A 21,915-nucleotide genomic window follows, 5' to 3' on the forward strand; every position below is an offset into this window, starting at 1 on the left:
ACTAACTAATATGCAAGTCTTAGAGATATAAAGATGCAATATTTTTGTTAAATACGTATCATTTTTAATTTTTACAACTAAATATTTTATATTAGGAATTGGATTAAAAATACATAGAAGTGAAATGATGAGTATAACTTTCTAATATTGAATTTCTAATGATGAGTAAAAAAAAGAATTTCTAACATTGACTCAAAATACATTTCACAAACTTTTGGATAAAAAATATAGTTTATTATACTAATTTTCATAAGCAAAGTAATGAAGTTGAAAATCAAATAACGAGAAAATTTTCATATAATCAAGCGAACACATTATTTTTGGGTCAGCCCTATAGGATTTCGGGCTAACCCTATTGGGTGTCAGGCTATTCGGTTACGGACTAATTGGGTTATAATTTTTATCGGGTTGAAAATTTTTAGCCGCCTCTCGAATTGGCGAGTTAATCGGGTCAACCCACGGATTTCAGACTGGATTGACATCCCTATAGACACTCATATGGTCTCTAACACCCTATGCTCAAGAATTGATCAATCAAGTCCCTCATATTCTAAATTGAGTGCAATCAAGCCTCTCCTGCTGGCGGCCAACAGACATAAGGGTGGTAAAGCGGGTTCAATTTTTGTTTATAATCGTAACGATTGAACATAAATTTTGATTAACCAGTTAATTGATAATCGTAATTCATGGGTTCGGTTCGATTTGGTTATTAGTTATAACTTTGGTTGGAATTCGATTTAACTGATAACCGATCGGTTAAAATCGATTAACCAATTAATATAAAAATAAAAAGAATTGTTTAAAATTAAAACATACCTAATTCTCATTCACTATTTAGTGTGTACCCAGTGTTTAGTATTCAAAAGGTTTCATTTTGATTGAAGTAAAGATTTACTCTTTTTTATTTCCTTTTTTTATGAATTTTGTTATTTACATAATATTATCTTTAATTGTCGTTTTCTATTTTCATACTGTAGAAATCTAAGCTTAAGCCAAAATGATTGATTTTGCTCAAAAGCTCAACTGAAATAACTTGAATGTTTTATTATATGCTCAAAAGCTCAAAAGTGCAACTGAAACTTCCCCTCATCAAAACAGTGGACCTTGTTTTGGTAGAGGATGAATCATTTACATTTGATATAGTTATTTATCTTGTATCTTTTTTTTTTGTGAAATTCGATTAATATCGATTAATCGAAACTATAGTCAGTTTCGATTACGGTCAGTGAATTTAAAGATTTATGATTATGGTTAACCGAAAATTCGATTCGGTTAACCCGTAACTAAACCATTTACCACCCCTAAACAAACGCCATTTGTCATTTTCTTTTTATTACTTTGTTGCATTGAAATGAAAGCTCGAGCTTTTGGAAGGAATTCCCTACACCAATAGCTCGCTTCACTTGAATTGAGCAATGTGAGCGAGTTCACATCAATTTTGATGTGGTTATCGTTGATGTTGTCGAATTCTTGGTTCCAATAAACATCGAATTCAACTCCAAATACGTTATTGTTGGGGTCTTCGTTGTTGGAGAAATTCAAGAAACCTAAGTTTTGTGACGAGACAGACTCGATTTCTTCAGCAATTCAAGCATATATAGGGCACGAACAGGACCATGCCGTGGTTGGCGAGGCGGCCGGCGAAGGCGCCATGGCTAAGATGAAGAAGGTGAAGAAGGGGAGGACGAGCGATGTGTTGGGATCTTTGGTAGGGATTTTCGAGGGGTAGAGAGCACGACTGATCTCGAAGCCAGCGTCGCCGGTGAAGGTGAGGATGAGGAAGTCGAGGGTAGCATCCCACATCTTGATTTTGAGGCTAACCCCAATGCCACGACATTTTTTGAATGCCGCCTCCAAGTTCTATCACCCCTGCCCCAATGAAAGAAATGTAATTTAAGTATGCGTGTGTTAGCTAAATGGTAAAAGGTTAATGCCTAAGGTCAAATATCTTGGATTTGAGTCCCATGTGGCGCAGAATTTATATAATTCAACAATTAATAATGAAATATAATAAGTCAATAAACAACTGTCAAAATAATCAGGCAAAAGATATAATCAAATTTAATTGAAAACATCTATGTCAGGGACTCGGGGGTGAGCAATATTCAGCAGTAATAGAAAATTTGAGCCGATCCAAACTAAAATAGAAATTTGATTCGATTATTCTTATGTTCACTTCAGTTTCAATTTTAAAATTTATAATTTTTTGTATTTTAGTTCGATTTCAATTTTAGAGAAACAACTAATTAATTGAATCGAAACGAAATATTTTATGGTTTGAAATCATGTAATTAGGGCTGGAAAAATATACCGAAAACTCGGTATACCTGCCATACCGTACCGTAAAATACCGCAAAATACCAAATTTAAGGTATACCGGTTTTTTGGTAAGGTATGATACCGTACCGAAGATTTACGGTAAGGTAAAGGTATGGATTTTTCAAATACCGGGGTATACCGGTGTATACCGATACCGCGGTATATACCGAAAAAATTAATAAATATCGTATTAAAGGTATATACCGGAATACGGTATGATACCGTATTACTGGTATACCGAATATTACTGCATATAACGGTGATGCGGTATCATACCTTATTCTGGTATACCTTAATATTCGGTATATACCGGTAATAAGGTACAATACCTTATTCTGATATACCGCATTTGTCCGTATATATTAGTATACGGAAAATCGCGGTATATATCGTATCAAAATCTATAGTTTTAAAATATATAATATTTATTTTTATGTTTATATTTTTAAAAATATTTATAAATTTTATAAAATGATGTATATAATCTATATTATGTGAATATATACAATTGTATATGAATTTATAAATATCATCAAATGTTGCAAAAATAAATAAAATATAGTATATAGTATATGTCATACAATAAAATAAAATTGTTTATTTTGATATTATAGTATAGTTATAATATATAACTAAAATTATTGTTTTACAATAGATTATACATCTAACTTATAATAGTTACATATATAATAGCATAGTTATAATATTAGTATTATATTATAAATAATATTATGTCTAACATATAAATTATAAGTAACTTATAACATCTATATAATTTACTTTATATTACATGAATGCATACAAGTATGCGAACATAAATATCATCAAATGATATAAAAATTAATAAAATATAATATAGTATGTAAGTTATATAATTTAATATAACTGAATTATTTATATTGATATCATAACACAGTTATAATATAATATTCTATATTATATAACTAAGATTATTGTTCTACAATAAATTATACATCTGACGTGTAACATTTATGTATATAATAGCATAGCTATAATTAATATTGATATTATATTATAAGTTAGATTACATCTAACTTACAAATCTCATATAACTTATAACATCTATATAGTATATAGTATATACTATATAACTTATAAATTTATAAATATCATCAAATGATACAAAAACAAATAAAATATAGTATATAGTATAAGTTATACAATAAAATAAAATTATTTATTTTGATATTATAGTATAGTTATAATATATAACTAAAATTATTGTTTTACAATAAATTATACATCTAACTTATAATAGTTACATATATAATAGCATAGTTATAATATTAGTATTATATTATAAATAATATTACTTCTAACATATAAATTATATGTAACTTATAACATTTATATAATTTACTATATATTACATGAATGCATACAAGTATGCGAATATAAAGTACGGTATACCAATTGAATTTTTTCGATTTTGATAATACCGATTATTTTGGTATACCGTTAAAGTGCGGTATACCGAAATTCGGTAAGGTATACCGAAATAAAGGTACGGTAAAGGTTTTGTATATTCTCCATACCGTACTTAAGGTATACCGAACTAAGGTATACCGTAGGTAAAGGTAAGGTATAAGGTATGGTCGATTTAATAAGGTATACCGTACCGTGCCACCCCTACATGTAATACGTATTTATGTTTTATACTTTATTTATATTTCTCTATTTAAATTAGAGTATACATTATGTGAACTCATATTTTAGAGAATCATGTAATATGTAATTATGTTTTATAGTTTATTTATATTTTATGGTTTGAACTCATTCACTTTTAATATTATCTGTTTGGTAGAGATGTATATTTAGGAAGTAAGATTGATAAAAGTTTCATGTATTAATTTTAGAGGCACTCTCCGTGCAACCAGTTGCACTATGAATTCGGGTCAGATCTGACCTGATTCAAAACCATATAATATATGCTAAGTTTGCGCCTTGTTTAACAAATGAATAGCCAGTGCAAGTGGTTGGGCAATGCCCAAACTCAACGACGGGGGTTTGAATCCTCTCACCAGTGCTTCTCATTTGTTTTCTACCTTTTTTGCGTTTTTTTTTTTTTTTTTCATTTTCTTCCTTTTTTCCACTTTGTTCATCTTCTTTTTCTTTTTTATTCCACTTTCGTTTTTTCCTTTTTTTCTGTACATTTTCTTCTTCTCCTCCTTCAATTTTTCGTTATTTTTCTTTGTAAATGACACTATTTTTCTTCATAATTAAATGACATCATTTGTATTAATAAATGATCCTACATTTATATTACAAATGACACTTTTAATACTCCCTCCGTCCCTGAAATAAGTTCTTCTTTTTTCTTTTTGGGACGTCCCCCAAATAAGTTCCTCTTTCTTTCTTTCCATTTTTGGACAACTACTCCACCACTAATAATACTTTATTTATTTTTACTTTTCACTTTTTCATCACTCTCAATACTAATTATAACACTTTTTCACCTTTTCACCACTCTCAATACTAATTACTATAACATATTTTTCTTCACTATCAATACATTTTACCACTTTTTCTTAAAACTCGTGCCGGCCCCAAAGAGGAACTTATTTTGGGGACGGAGGGAGTATATCTAAATGATACTACTTTTTTTCTTAATAAACGACATTTTTATTTTTAATATATCTAAAAATGACACTATTTTTCTTAGTAAATAACACTATATGCATTAATAAATGACACTTTTAATATATCTATAACATTTCTTAGTAAATGATACTATACTTATATTACAAATGACACAATAAGATTTCAAATGACACTTTAACATGATACTACAAGATTTGAAATGACACTGCAAGACTTAAAATGACACTTTAACATTTCGAATAACAATATGTCGCCACCCCCAAACACAAAGGGTTTCGAGGTCCGTTGGCTCGCCGGCAGCGGGGCAAGCCTCACTAAGCCGTGGAGATACGATAATTTGAGGAACCCTCGCCTCCCTACACCTTCTATCCTGCCGCCTTCTCGCCTCCCTAAACCTTTCCCTGCTATGACGGAAATGAGCGGTGGAAGGGTAGAAGGGTAGACGCGAACCCTTCCCACAGAGCACATACCACAGTGGCTTCTTTGGATAGTGAGGAAGAGGATCTGGAGGTCTGTAGGCTCACCGGCGGCGAGGGTGATGGCGGAGCAGCGGGTACGGAATTAGAATGGGTGTCTCCTCCTGATTTCGTCCCTGTTTACTTCCCGTGGAAGCCATCGACGAAATCGTGGGCAGAGTGTGTTGCTATTGCTGAAAAACATGATGAAGAGGTCCTAAAATTCATCGATAAAAATCAATGATGAGATGATATTCACTAAACTCTGAGATTTTTTCAATAATCCTTACAAAATGCTTACACCAATGATCTATGATTTACAAAAGAGGGTTCTATGTGCATAACCCTACTGTGATTTGTGCATAATCTCTACTGTGGTTCGTGCATAATGTCTACTGTGATTTGTGCATAACCAAAAAAAAGAAAAAAAAGGTTTGTAACCCTACTGTGATTGGTGCATAATCTCTGTTACTCCTCCTTTGTGGCTTAATTAAAATAATGCAATTATAAGTATTCAGATTTTCAATTAATATCAAATAGAAAAATAAAGAAAGAATAAAACAAATTCAATAACACACTAATCACTTTTCACTTTATCATCTACTATACTTAAACCATAGCAGATCTCTCAAAAGTAATCCTAACTTTAAATTTGAGCTAAAAATGAGATAAAATGATCATCCAACAGATCACCTATATTAAGTTGGCCCACAAAAAAATTTACACCCCCTCAAATTTAATCCTAAATTTACACCCTCCCCTCTCCCCTTAAATCTAATCCTAAATTTATAAAATAGATAATGAAAAATAGGAGAGCTGCTGTGTGCAATTGTAAAATAAGGGTTAAAAATAATTTAGGGAAGACTTTAGGAGTATTTTTAGGAATAAAATTTTGAGAGATCTGTTGTGGATGCAAACACACATTTCTTAATTTCGTGCCCAAAAAAAGGGGTCTCAACGGAGGGAGTACATCTTAGAGCACTCCCAGCAAAAATCCCAAATTTATGCTTCTATATTTTTCCCTAAAGCTTCCCTATTTAATTTTAGGATCTCGATTTTATAAATGCATACACCAGATCTCCTATTTTCTACATAAAAACAATAATTATGTGTGGGCCCTACTAATTATAAGCTTACAATAAATTTAGGGTGGGTGTAAATTTAAGATTGAATTTAGGTAGGTGTAAAATTTTTTGTGGGCCCCATCCAATTTAGGGATCTGCTGGATGCATTTTTTATCTCATTTTTAATTGTTTTAGCCTAAATTTAGAGTTAGTGATGTATTTATGTGATCTGCTGGGAGTGCTCTTATACTCCCAAGTGAGTGAATTTTTTTTTCCTTTTTGCAATTAATTCTCTATCATACTTGTCTTGACAAATATACTTTCAAAATAATTAAATAGTTTTTCTTATTTTATTATAACTTATTCATTTCCCAGATCATGAGGGCTATTTAAATGGAACGAAATGAGAAACATTTTTTCTATTTTTCTTCAACTTTTATTTTGAGATAACTTTCTTCAACTTGAAAGGTTTGAACCGTAACCACGACTATGATGGGGTAGGTGCATAATGATACCTAAGTTGAGGATATGTCTCAAATACCACAAATCTTGTAATTTAATCCTCTCATCTTCTAATTTTATTTTTTTAAGAAGCATATGGAGCAGATATTTTTTTCTTACAAGAAAGGCAAATCAAGTTTTGAAGATTATTTGACAAATAAACTGAAAGTTTGGAGGCAGACATTTACCACTACTTCAAGAAAAAACCGAAAACTTGTATACATGGCAAAGCGTCAAAGACAATCGAATGAAGTTTGAACTCCAAGAAAAGAAGTGGTCATACTCTGGTATTATAACCATTTCGTAATCAATAAATAAATATAATAACGTAGAAAGAAAAGCAATCTCACGCTGTCAAAAATGAGCAGACTGGAGTTAGCCTCTTCCTTCTATCTTTGTTGTCTTTTTAGGAACCCTAAATGTAAAGATACTCTTTGTTAGGTCGACTGCAGTCTCTTCATTACAGACTTTAGACTTTGATGAAGATCGCTTCAAAATCTCGAGCAGCGAAGTACTTGATATTGCTTCTACAGCACCATCTGTGGTTTGATTTCTAACTTTGGTCTGTGAGTTGCTATATTTGGCAGTTAGGTTCCTCGTTGCACGAATTTCTTGAGGGACCTGAGGGTTAAGACAAAGTGAACAAAATCAAATTTACTGCTGTGAAACCAATTAGCAGAAGCCAACAGCGGAAGATACATAGTATCATGATAGATATTTTAGCCAAAAATAAAAAGCAGTAGCTTAAGCATGCTAATGTACCTCTAAATTATTATGGCATATTACCCCTACTAACTATTAGTTTTGATGCAAAGGAGACTTACTGAATTCAAGGAGTCCTCTGATACTGATATGGAACTCCGGCTATTGCTGTCCTCCCTTCCAAAAATGAAAGGTCGAATTGTTGCTGACCCTTGCTTATGAGATGATGGAATATGATGGTTTGATACTCGTCCAACAAAAGACGACTGCAATAAACAATCAACAGATAATTTATTTTCTCATGCCCCACATGAAAGTGGCATTTTCTGGTAATACCTCACAATAAAGACAGAAGATAAATGACAGAAACAAAGATGCTGGGCAAACTCAGACAACCATGTAATTGTAAGAATGACCTGCATCTTAAACTAAACAAGTAACTTTCTTATATGACCTGGGCAATTGTGTACCTTTTGCACTCAAGAACACAACAATATGCAGAAAACAATATTAGAGCAATCAAGTTTTGCAGCTAAAATATATTTTCATAGGAACTGCCCCACCAGGTGGTTGACCATTCATTATTGGCTCAACAAAGGCGATATATACAGTATGAGCAAATAAATTTATAAAGAAGATGCAATCACAAGGATGATGATGGTTGCAGATAAGAACAGAACTTCTATCATTGCACTAACATAAATGATAACATGAAGCCATCTGGCTAATTTTGTATGCTAAAAAAAGTGTAGGTTACCTTAGCAGACCGACCACTACTTCCCCCTTTAAGGACCGAGTCAAAGATTGCTGCAAGTTATCACCAACAATAAGGAACAAGATGCAAAAGAAATATATACTATCAATACACTACATGAAGAGAATGTCTTACACAATGCTTTTGGTTTCCTCTTGTTGTCAGAAGAAATATTCAGTTTCTTGATAAGACCAAATACTTCCCTGGAACTTGCATCAGCCGCTGGTGATGCTATTGTACCTCTCTCTTCCTGCTCAAGTTTAATATAAGCTTAGCAACGAACTCAAAAAATTAGAGCAAAACCAACACAGGCAATAGAACTTATTATATACGGAGTAATACAAAGTAGCATATCATCATGAACCTAAAGATGGATTGAGAAGAATATAAATACTGATAACTAGACAAAAATAACTTGCCCTTCTGATGAGGCACTGTGCACGCCTCCTCTGCATGTCATCATCATCATCATCATCATCACCATCAGATAGATAAGTATCTTCTTTATCAGGATACAACTTTAGAATTATCTGCTTGGCCTTTCTAATATTTATTCTGCCAGATTCCTTTGGCAAAGAGTCATCTTCTTCAGCTTCATCATCAATTTCTTCATCTTTCTCGTCATCCTCATCAGTTTCAGGCTCGTTGTCTGACAATAACGTATCTCTTACTACCGAACCACATTTCAATCTCTGTATGAGATTATCAGTTCCTGTTGCATCTTGTTGGTCAAGCCACTTCTGATGGAGCTCATTGCGCCTTTCTTTATCAGTGAGTCTTTCTTCATAATCAGTGGCTATCATAGCATTAAGTTCCTCCAAATCATCAATCTCCTCATCTTCATTTTCTTGGAAGCGGTTAAGATCATTGTCACTATCATCTTCTTCCTCAGCTTCCTCATCGATGAAATCTTTTAAAGGATCTCCATTTGGAGAAGAGTTATCAGCATCTCCACGAGGACGAGGGTCAAAATTTTCTTTTTCGTTGTCCTCTTCTTCTGAAGAACTGAAAAATGAAATAACAGATCATTTTACATTTAAGATAATGTCAGGAATAGTAAATAGTAGGGCATTATAATCATTGAATTGAACAAGAGACGATGCTAATAGAATATGACTGGGACCAGCAGAGCCGAGTATATCAGCTTTTCTTGTTGTGGATAAGGTTCCACTTACAGCAACCAAATATTTCACTATACCCAGAAGTAACCGTGCAAACAAAACGATGTCTCACATTCTACTGACCTATCATCCACAGGGACAGAATCCAACTTCAAGTTCATAGCATGTAAAGATGGAGCAAAATCTTCATCCAGAGGGCTATTTGGCTTCTGATCATTATGTACATCTGTAGTACCAATTGGTTCTGAATCATCAAAAAGATCCTGTAGACATCTCAATTTGGTAAATTTTGGACCTTTGAGACTAACACCACCAAATTCAGCAATTTCTTTGAGAAAAAAAATTGAAGATAACCTGGGTATCATCCACTGGTGCTCGGGGTGCAGGAGTAGGCTCTTCATTTGCAGGCTGGTAAATGGTAAGAAGCATCAATTACTCAGCAAATAACTAAATCAAACTGCAGGTCAATTCTTGGAAGTGTAAAATGATTCTCAGCACACCTTTCACATGATAAATTAATAGTTCCCTCACTTGCACCAAAGATAAAATGGCACAACATAAGCATTTTTACACTGCAAGTGTGAAAATTCTCAAAGAAAGAAATATAAAGTCCATCGTGCATCAGACTGACCTCTTGGTTTTGAGCCTTTTCATGAATTGTCGGTTTAGCATCATCTTCATCCACATTGGAAGTGGCCAAACTCCTCTGTTCTTCAAGTGGAGCAATGATCTTCTTTTCTACTGGAATGGTTGCATTTTCTTCCAATCTGTCTTCGTTAGGTATATCAAGGTCCGCCAGTCTGTCTCTCGGCCTGATGTTTCGCTCGACACCATGACTGTTGTCATTTGAAATCATAGATCTGCCACCAACCAATATATGTAAATATATAAAACCTGATCAATACCATCACATATTAGAGGATGCAGATACAAACAAAATAGATAAAATAGGGGTGGTCTACACACTTTTTTGAAATTTCAAGCTTTCGCTTCCGAATTTTCTCCAGAATTGATGATATAGGCTTGTGCACCACTGGTATAGGTTTAAACGACGCATCTCCCGTTTCTAGCCAGCAAAACCATGACCAGAAACACTATCAGTCGAGCACAAGGGGTAGTTATAAACTAAAATAGCAACCACCTCAAAAATACTAAAGTTAAACAAAAACCTCGTAACAATCTCTGAGATTCAGCATGAAGTTCCTTCAGATACTCTTTCCTTTCCTGCAAAACAATATATCAACATCCAACTATAGGTCAACAAGCATAACCACAGCAAAATAGGATGATTCGTGAATACTAATCGAAACAAACCTTCTCCTCTCTCCTTTTGGTTTTTGGAGGTAACTCCTCTCTTCTTTTGTTAGAACCCCGCGATTTGCTCTGTAGCTCATCACCGCCGTCACTCTTCTCTATCCTCTTCTTCTTTTTCTTCTTTTTTTCTTCTTTCTCCTCTAACAGATCCTCTGCTCCAATTATTTCCTTCTTCTTTTCCGGATCAACATTCTCACTGTCTTCTCTCATCGGACTTCCACCAACCACATCATCATCAAACTCCAAAACCCTCTTAGTTCTCTTCACCTCTACATCAATCCCTAACTCCATCTTGTTGCCGTTCTGGATTTCATTTCCAACGCCTTGAGACAGCGACTCCTGAGATAAATTTGCCTCTCCAGTTGAGTCTGATTCGTTGAAAACTTGTTCGCTCCCAACTTGATTTCCATCACCTTGAGGCAGTGACTCCGGAGATAAATTTGCATCTTCAGTTGAAATTGATTCGTCGACAAATTGTGGCTCCGAATCATTCTCTAATGCTTCCAGCTTGGCGAAATCGACGTGGGAAAACAAAATAGGATCATCAGTCAAGTCAAACAACGGATCCTTTAGGGGTTGGTCGGATTTCTTCAAGCGCTTCAGCCGCCGAAATTGGACTTGCGGCGAGAGCTCCTTTGGGGGTGATAACGACTGATAATCGTCGTCGCTGTCCATTTTCCGTTTGTGGTTGAAATTCGAAAGGAAATTGAGATGTGAATTGAATGGGGATCTGGAAAGATTAGATAATTTGGAGGAGGTAGGGTTTTAAGCGCCAAATGGTTGGAATTTTTAGCCGGGAAAAATTCAAGTTGTTTAGTAGTATTGATTTATGTAATTGTCGTTTGCCCCTTCTATTTTAGTGTAATTGAATGGCGCCCCTAAAGGTGGAAATAATCAGCAATCCACACACACTTGCGCTGAAGATTTCGAAAAGGAGTAAAACGTCATTTTAAGCAAGTTTCTAAATTTATAAGCACGAAAATGTTGCCAATACAATGCAATAATATGGAGGTAAATGCTGGATATGAATTTTTTAGAGTCTTGATCTGATTTCAAAATCTTGAAAAAATTATCTATCTATCTATCTATCAATTATGTAAAGGAATACATTTTTGAGAACCCACAGTCACTCTCTATCCTACATGGCGCTCTCAATGATCTCTATTTTCCTCTCTTTGAATTCCCACAAGTATTTTTTATGTATCTATCTCTTTGAAATATCTTTTCTCCATTATGTAACCGACCCACGAGTCTAATTATGCGTAGAATCACATTATCAATTAATATTTCCTTTCACTGAATGCACAATTACCTCCCTAAATTATCTGTCCCACCGTTAATTAGACTCTCTCTCTCTCTCTATTATATTAAGTTCCTAGAAATCTGATTTTATATTAAATGCAGTTAATATCCATAAATAAATTTACTTAACAATCCAACAATATATATATATGTGTTGTATACGTTTGCTCCATATGCTATGTCGTCGTTGATGAGCTACTTCGGCATCACCTCGCTCTCTAGCATCATGGTCGTGGCGGATCAGAGAAGCTTTATCTAATGGAGATAATATTATAAATAGCTCAACATCAAGAGTTTTGCATAATATATATTCCCATCAATCCCATCTTTCTTCAAAATTACTTAAATACGAAAAAAAAAATGTTACATGTATCATGTTTTGGAGGTATTGTATTATACTGTTGTGTAATATTTGTATTCTACACCCACGAAGTTCAAATTCTTTTGTATTAGTATAGTTTGAGTGATTTTTCCTCTGTTTGTTGCTTTATTTTTATTCTATTTTATAATTTTATGTCACAAGCAAAGCACTGATTATAAGAACAACAAAAATCATATTGCCTCCTCCTCAAAAAAACAATAAAAAAAATCATATTGTCTTGAATGGGTGTGTCTAAAGCTCTAGAGCACCAGTCTGATATGCTTACATATATACATGTATACATTCGGTATATATGTATACAGTACACATGATTTATAGTTTATTTGTTCTGATGAACTTGACATGCTTTATTTTTCCTACTTTATTGTTAGACAAATATTTTTAGCAGTGTGCGACGTTAAAAAGTGAAATCTATACCTTGAACAATTAATATACGAGAAATAACACATTTTGAAGTGTTTTTACATATTTTTTTTTAATGTGTATAACTTCTAGCGATTAATAATAACTTCTAGCGATTAAGTTGAAAAAAGGTTATATTCTCATCATGTGGTCTGTTGTTAATGGTAATGAATATGTATGGAAAACAAGAAGCTTCTAAATTATATAATAAGCACGTTCATTCATAATAATATTATTTTGTGAAATAAAGACAATTATTTATATATTTAATTTGTATATAAAAAACAAACTATCAAATTTAGTTATCGACTTTTTTTTAGTTGTTGGACCTTGGTTATTGACTTTTTGTTATCTCATTTAAATATTACCTTAATAAGAATTTTTATGAGGATGTTGTCTAAGAAAATCTCACAATTTTGTTTCAAAAATTTATTATATTAAATTTCAAAAGTATTAAATAGTGTTGATGTGGTTATTAATTGAATAAATGTTTACAATTGCAAACTTAAAATATGCAAGGAGTAAAATTGGTGATAACATTTTTCTTTTATCATGCTGATCAATGTAAATATTGTACTATAAAAAAGGTTTTAACGAAATGGAGAATCTATCAATTCTATAAAGCAATACATTTTTGAGAGCCCACAGCAATTCTCTATCCTACGTGGCGCTCTCAAAAGTCTCTATTTTGATTTATCTAATCCTGTATTATTCATTTTACATCTCAATTCTCAAGGTCTGCTAGAAAATCAATTCTGATATTCAATCATCCGTTACAAATTAGAGGCGCAATAGATCTGCAATACTTCTCAAATTTCTCTCCATCCCTCTGCAAATTTCATGCTCAATCACCGTTACAAAACTTAGATTAGCAATTGATCTGCAAATATTCTCAAATCCCTCTCCATCCGTCTGCAATCACCGTTCTCAAATCTCATCTTCCGATCATTCTTGAATCTCTCCATCCATCTGCAAATCGTTCTCAAATCCCATCTCCTGCCGTCTACAAATCCTTATCACAACAATTGATATGCTAATCTCTATATACCGGGTCTCCCACCGCTGATACATCAAAATTGGCAGGATTTGGTGCTCCATCTCCCCGCCTGATTCCGAACTATTTTTTTGAGGTAAACCCTAATCAGGTGGATCTACTCCGATTGAGGATTTTTAAGGTAAATTGCCTCATCGAGTGAAGTTCTTTAATTGATATTTGTGTTGTTTGCGCGTGTCTTTTAATTTCTATTTTTTGTTTAGCTGAAGCGACGACGATGGCAACTTCTAGAAGCGCATTAGCAGCAGTTCGGCTGAGTAGATCGGCAGCATCAGCCTTTCGGGCATCCGGCGCTGGTCACACTCCATCCGCCGCCCTCCAATCGACCCGCCCCCGATCTCGCTGCTCCTATCGCGCTCCCGTGCCCTAATGTCCCCCGGTGGCAGCAACATATCTTTTGTCACTCTTTTCTCTGCGTCATGCCTCAATCGCGTAGCATCCTGCCCTACTCTAACTCTTCTTCGCAGGTGCGTCGATTTTGCTGGTTATTGATTTCATTTTTTCCTATGACGTAGAAACTGAAAAAAAAAATAACAGAAGTCTGCTATCAATTTCTTTCAAGGCCCTTACTTATGCATATCGACTCTTTGGATTTCATCAGGTTAAAGTTGCCTTGATTGACATGATGCTGGAAGCACTTGTCTTAACTTAACGTCAGCAGAATTGAAAGTCAAAGTGTGTCTTAATCTTCATGGTATTGTGTCTGTTGAATTAGCAACGGTAAGCTCTCAGCTCTATTGATGAATTTTATTTCTTATGCTTACTGCTGCGTAGTGGGGTTTTTTAGCAAATTACTCGAAGACCAAGCTTATTAAAAGTCTTCTCATTTTTGGTGCTTTTATTACCAATTTATTCGCTATTTTTAAAAGTGAGATGTATCATGTATATAACTGCAGTATAACAGTCAGCTGAGGCAACAAACATATTAGTCGCTATCCATAATCAAGCTCAGACACAGAAAACTAAGACATTCCATAACCAGAGTTAGAGATAATGCATTCATCCTTGAAATAATTTAATGAGGCTGAGAAATTTTCGGGACCTTTCTGCAATTTGAGTTTCGTCAAAAACTAACATATATAAGATAGTAGAAAAGATTAATAACAGGTATATCAGATTTTTCATCCAATGGAGATGGTTTGGCCAATAAACTGTAGGTTGTATAAGAAATAACTAAATCTTAATTATCACCATAAAAGATAGATATTAAGAAAATGCCAAATTGCTAAAATGTTAGTTCTATTGGTAAAAAAGAAAGTTGTCTCTGGGTGCTAGAACTTATTTATGTGTTTATGGAATTGCACTATCGTAGCGTAATTTGATGATTGTATCAGAGTTTTATGCATGTATCTATTCTTAAGGAAAATTCTTATTGGTATATATTTTCTCGAGCAAGACTGTAAACATACATGTTATATTTGAATTTTAATTTTTTATCTACGTATTTGTGCTTCTGCTGCTGTGTGGTGGCACTGGCTTTCTTCGTGTGGATTATTTCAATTTTTTTTCTGTTTTGAATTTTGGAATTGCTTTGAGGATTTTATAATATTGCTTTCAGATGATGGTGAAAGGCTATTTGTTATTGCTAAGTATGATGGTGATCCATATTCTGATTGATGATGAGATCCCACACACGGGAATCGGCCTAATATTACTTTCTGAAGCATTTTGGTGCATCAATGTTCATTTAGATATACTATATGATGTTTTCTATGATCATGGATGGGTGTTTCAGTGTATTATTTGACACAGGTTACACATTTTGCTATTAATATTGCTTCTAATCCACTATTATATGATATAAATACTTGTCTAAATAGTTTACATGTCTTTTGCTTGGATAGTTATTCATCTTATATTTGTTTTTGTTACTTTTAAGTTATATGAAAATAAAAAGAATATGTGATTTTCGGATGTGGACAAGAAATGGGAACATCTGAACACATGCTTATCTTTTTTTATGTTTCAAATAATTGGAATATATTTTCTTACTTAAATTGGGCAGCTTCTACACTACAGGCAGAAGGTTACAGGAAGTAAACGTTTTGGGTGGCCTTATTCTTTTATTAGCATTATAATAGATTGTATTATAACTTAGGAATGATAATGTGGTGTTCTAATAATTTGTTGGGTTATTTATGAAAATGATATATTGATTATTATAAAAACATTCGATAAGTTCCAATTCTGTGATCCAAATGGTGCCATTGCAGGGACATATGATGCACCTTTTGCTTCACAACCAGAATAGTAATGAAGTGGCTCATAGAATCTTGCTCAGATGCACAATCTTACTCAATTTTCTAATTTTATGGTCAGATCTTTGTTCCCTTGCTTTAGTATTAAGAGATGATTTGATTTCTAAGGTTTTGCCGGGAATAGAAACAATTGATGTTATGATTTGTTCAAAAATAAAAATTTTCATAATCGCTTCTTTCGTAAAATTATTTGATTTCTTTTGTGGTGCTTTATTTCTAACTTTTATTTGATCCCATATTTAATTAATTTAGTGATTTGGTCCCAGAACTGATGGCAGGGGAAGTAATGGAAGATTTATTTCTTTTAGTGATTTGATCTCATATTTAATTAATTTAGTGATTTAATTAATTTATTTCGTTAATTCATGTTAGGGTGGATGAAAGTCCTATTTAAAATATTTTTTCATTTTAGTTTGACATGTAACGTAAACTTATTTAATTATAAAGTTTTCCTTCACAATCAGTTGTTTTCCTTCATAAATTTGACACTCTGATATCGGATATTAAGTTTTAGAAGTCCAAATGTCATTAATATAACAACCAAGATCACTATCTGAATGCAGTTACTACATTTGTTTAAGTAAAGAAATTATGGGGTTTAGTGCTGGCGTTTGTTTCTATCTTCCACTTTGTCATGATCTATTCCAGGACTGATCACTTCATATGTGAAAGTTTTTCAATTTCTCAGTGTTGCGTTTTGTTAATCATTTCTTTTTCTTTTTTAATTTTCTTAACTTATGGTTTTGTGGGTTCAAAACTATAATCTACAATACATGATGTATAATCTACAATACATGATGTATAACCACATATTCTTACCTTATGTTTTAGACTTGGTTTGCTTCATAGTGCATCACTTTATCAAAACAACAGGAACTACGACAACACCCTAATTCGCATATTCAGGGCCCGTTTGATAGCTAGTTGAGATAAAGAGTGATAAATAAAACCTAGTTAAAATAATATAGATTGGGTGAGATTAGTAATGTATTTTAGTGTTTGATAGATCAAGATTAAAATCTAGATAACATGAATTAGTTGTTTGATAGACAATATATAACTTAAGATTAAATTAACAAATTGTCAAAAAAATAAAAGTTAATTACCAAATTACTTTTTTAGCCTTAATTTAAGAAATAATAATTAAAAAAAAAACAAAAAAACAACCAACCCAACCCCCCACCACTTTATTGAATGAACACGTACCCCCCTCCCCCACCCCCCCCCCCCCCACCCCTTTCTTCTTCTCAAGCATACAAACGCTCCCCCACCACTACCCATCCCCAACACCCCCTGATCACTTCACCGCCATTCTCTGCTGCTTCCAAAGCCAAAAAATAGGGGCTCGTCTCTCCGCCGAAAATAGAGCAGAATAACCCCCTCAATTCATGCCCCCTAGCGCAGAATAAACAAATGGTATATTGCGCATATTATATTGATGAAACACAAATTGCATTTATCAAAGTTGAAGCAGTAGCAAAGACCATTTCCCCTGATCTCCCTCTATCTCTTTATCCCTCGCTCGTCTCTCCGCCGAAAATAGAGCACGCCAGCCAAGCCAATGTCAGGCCGTCGTTGTCGGTCCTCCCGCACATACGGAGACAGCCACGGCGGAGTCAATCTACGCCCCCATAAAAAAAAATCACCAACGAAAACCTTCGTAATCATTGGGTATTTGCAAAAGAGAGTTGAGGGTACTTTCGTAAACTAGAAATCTAATCACCATTACTGTAGCATTCAGTTTACCTATAGGGGGGTGGGCAGCGGATATGGTATCAAAGTAGAACAGTGAAATTGGCACGGGCCCTCACCTAAACTCGGGCCAGGCATATTAGATATTTAGGCTATCAAACGGAAGAATAAGCCATGATACCAATCTAATATGCCCATAACTACCGTATCAAACACACCCTCAAGGTTTAATTTACATGTAAAGGGAGTAATTGTTCTGGAAATTAGATTAAATTGTATTTATTATTGTAGTTCTTTTTGATGAATTAATTATTTAGAAAATATAAAAATAAATGTTGTTTTAAATTTTGTGAGCAGATTGGAGACACAAATGATAACCATGATGTACTCACCATCATGCTAGATAGACACAAGTCTTTTAAAGTCAAGGTGGGAACGAGATCTGACAATCGGGCACAATTTTCTAACATTTCTCCTGATGAGGTAAGTGTTTTTAAAATAAATAAATGTGTAGATTATATATTGGTTATTTAATAAACATCAAAAAAATTATTTGATTTTCTTTATGAAATTTCGAAAAATCGCCTCCAAATATAAGAGTTCTACTAATTCCACCGAGAAAAATGCAATGGGCGAGGTAAATACAAATATACTTTTATTATTTTTATTTTTAGACTTTATTAAAGTCATATTTAAATACAAATTGAATGATTTGACTGCTAAAAAAATTCTGGCAGATTGCTCCACCATTGATGAGGCAAGTTGTTAAACAAACTTTTACATGAATCATAGTTGATTTTTTTATCTGCAGCACGAATTAGATGACATGAGATCTATTTTGATTATATGCAGGTTATGGAAACATTGCTGCAAAAGTTTGTTGAACTAGAGCAAACAGCTAAAGACCAAGTTGCAGACAATGCAATTCCTGGTAAAGATCTGCTGGACACGATGTGTAGCTAAGACACCATGATAAAAGAGTGGTTGTGTGTGGGTAGATTTGCAAGAGCGTTGGAAGCTCTTTGGTGATATGGAGGCTCACGGAGTTCATCCTTATTCGATCATATATAAAAAAAGTTCCTTACAATTTGTATTATACTATGTAATATGGAAGTTTTTTTTGTCATTGTTTTTCTTATATTAGAACATAATCTTTTACCTAAAAAAAAATGAGTAAATGACATAATGTTTCTCATGGATAAAATTCTATCGAATGTAAATATTAGATTCCGCATATCAACATTTAATCATATTGGATAAATTTATCAGCATATCAACACAAGTAACTCATGCACTCTTTATCGATGGATTTGCAACTTTTAAAAATATTTCTAGGTGCAGCAAGTTACTTGAAAAGTATTTTGTGGAGTATATATATTTGTGATAATGATGAATGGACAACTTCATTTTCAGCAATTGTAAGCTTTTTATCTAATAAGTCTTCTTGAAATTGATAAATGTGTTATAATTTGTCTGTAGTTGTCACGTGTTACATACGGATTCGAGTAATTATTTAAATTTGAGACGGATACGAGTATATACATTTTAGACGGGTACAAACATTTAATTATCGACATGTCTACATGGAACTTTCTTCAATTTAAAGTGTTTTGTTATTTAAACTACTCCCTCAATCCCGACTATGTCGAGACCTTTTTTTTTGGCACGAGAATTAAGAAAATAGTGTTTTGTGTGTAAGTGAAAATGTGAATAAATGGTAAATTTTTTGCCAAATAAAGAAATGTCTCAAGATAGGTGTGACGTCCAAAAAAAGAAAGTGTCTCAAGATAGGTGGTACGGGGGGAGTATTTGGATATGAGTTGTATACATTCTTGACGGGTATAGACATTTATCAACATGTCTAAATAATTATTTTTATTTTTTAATCTTTTATTTTTGTATATTAATATTTATTATGTAATTGTTCGAGTTTCTATTAAAACATGTAAATTATGTGTGGATAGTGAACACGTATCTCTATACATTTTTATGAAAAAAACAAATAGTAAAATTATTTTTATATATATCAAATTTAAATATGTGACTCCGATATGATATGATATGACTTCATTTACAATAGCTATAAACACAATTAAAGTGATTACCCGTCGAATTTCGACGGGTTACACACTAGTCTTCTTTATAACAAGCAAAACCATTTATCCTATGTGGCATGCCTAGAATTGCTTGATTTCAAAATTCTTCAATTCTCATGCATTTACAATAATTTATCATATATATTCTTCATTATATGGGTTAAGTACCATTTTCCTCCAACGTTGACACCCCTATCGCCTTTAACACCCTAACGTCAGGGTTGACGCTGTTTACTACCTCAACGTGTCAAAACTGAAGCAAATCGCCCCCTGTGTTTTAACGGTGCTTAACCCCATTAGGGTTGTGCTTGGGCGGCTATTTTAACGCTGGGACGGGGGGAGGGGGGGATTTGCTTCAGTTTTGACACGCTGAGGTAGTAAACAGCGCCAAGCGATATGGGTATCAACGTTGCGGGGGATTGGTACTTAACCCTATATTAATTAATTAACTATTACATTCGATATAAAGATTCATTAATCTTAATAAATATAATTAATAGTAAATGTATATATATGTATAATATTAACTTTACATATAATCTAAATTAATAAATTTTATTATTTATTTTATCTCGATAAAAATTAGATTCACATGGCTGACAAGAAAAAAAATTATAATTTATATATGATAAATGATTTTAATTGAGTGTTAGTAATTAGATGTGTATTTGTTATTAATTTTATATTTCTAAAAAATGTATATATTATATGTATATATATATATATATATTGTTTATCTTCTTAATTTTCAATAAAATCAATTTTAAATTAGGTTTGAATTAGACATGCACATGTATGTAACGGGTTCGATCATTGATTTGCATGTTTGCATAATAATGCACAAATTCTATAAATTGATTATTTTAAAACAAAATCTTATTTTACGTCTAAAAACTTTATTTGTTTCAATTTCGTCCATTACAACAACAACAACAACAACAACAACAACAACAACAACAACAACAACAATAATAATAATAATAATAATAATAATAATAATCACTCCGTCCCATAAGAGTGTGCATTTTTTCTATTTTGGGACGTTCACAAGAGTGCGTATTTGCTATTTTTGGACACTACCTCATGGTCCTCATCACTTTCTCCACTCCTAATACACTCATCTAAGATTTTATTAAAGATGTGCCACCAAAAGTGATGCACACTCTTGTGGGACGGATGAAGTAATAGATAAATTATAAAATTAGTAATGCATGAATGAAGAATTTAGATAAATAACAATAGAGGATATGATGTTAAACTATTAGCTCTTGCTTTTCAAATTAAAAATATATATTTAATTGGCGGAATGACTGAGATTAATACAATTTGAGTCGATTTGTCAATTCAATTTGATCAAATTTATTTAATTAAATGGAGTACATAATTTAATTAATTTAATTTTGAAAAATAAATTGTCGTGATTAAGTAAATTATTTCTTCAATTTAATTTGGCTATAAAATAATATATTTTGTGTATATATATTTAAAAATAAAATTTGGATTCAACATTGATTTTTTATGAAAATTTATCAATTAAATTACTAAATAAATTAATACAATTTGAATCTCGCATCAACTTTCTTAAGCTTCACACGAGATGATTTTCAGAATTTAGTTATAGTCTTTCAAACTTTAAATGAGATAATGTTCACGAGTCAATTTTGTTCTTTCAAATTTCCAACAAGATGCTCGAAACTCAATTATGATATTTCAAGCTCCACGTGAAATAATGCACAAAAATTTGTCAAGATTTTTCAAACTGCATACAAGATGATGTTTAAAAGTTAGTTATGATCTTACAAACTCAAGATGATAATGATCTTTAAAGCTGCACATGAGATAATTTCTTGTAACTTAGTTATGGTCATTCAAAGTTC

General features: G+C 32.8%; 1 protein-coding gene and 1 long non-coding RNA gene across 2 annotated transcripts; one reads left to right on the plus strand and one right to left on the minus strand.

Annotated features, from left to right (window-relative positions):
- Window positions 1–7,155: 7,155 nt before the first annotated feature.
- LOC131009766 (uncharacterized) lies at window positions 7,156–11,765 on the minus strand. The gene is made up of 11 exons (XM_057937175.1): window positions 10,853–11,765; window positions 10,708–10,762; window positions 10,505–10,604; window positions 10,170–10,398; window positions 9,893–9,946; window positions 9,662–9,801; window positions 8,776–9,422; window positions 8,553–8,687; window positions 8,421–8,470; window positions 7,786–7,929; window positions 7,156–7,582 (listed from the first exon to the last, which is right to left on the minus strand). The coding sequence occupies exons 1-11, from the start codon at window positions 11,525–11,527 to the stop codon at window positions 7,337–7,339; spliced, it is 2,475 nt and encodes an 824-aa protein (XP_057793158.1). The 5' UTR covers window positions 11,528–11,765; the 3' UTR covers window positions 7,156–7,336.
- A 1,791-nt stretch (window positions 11,766–13,556) lies between these two features.
- Window positions 13,557–19,213, plus strand: LOC131010446 (uncharacterized). The gene is made up of 5 exons (XR_009096556.1): window positions 13,557–14,113; window positions 14,202–14,459; window positions 14,594–14,712; window positions 16,206–16,306; window positions 18,300–19,213. It is a non-coding gene; the product is annotated as an uncharacterized LOC131010446 (long non-coding RNA).
- Window positions 19,214–21,915: the final 2,702 nt, after the last annotated feature.

The sequence above is a fragment of the Salvia miltiorrhiza genome, chromosome 2, assembly GCF_028751815.1.
Source record: "Salvia miltiorrhiza cultivar Shanhuang (shh) chromosome 2, IMPLAD_Smil_shh, whole genome shotgun sequence".
Lineage (NCBI taxonomy): Eukaryota > Viridiplantae > Streptophyta > Magnoliopsida > Lamiales > Lamiaceae > Salvia > Salvia miltiorrhiza.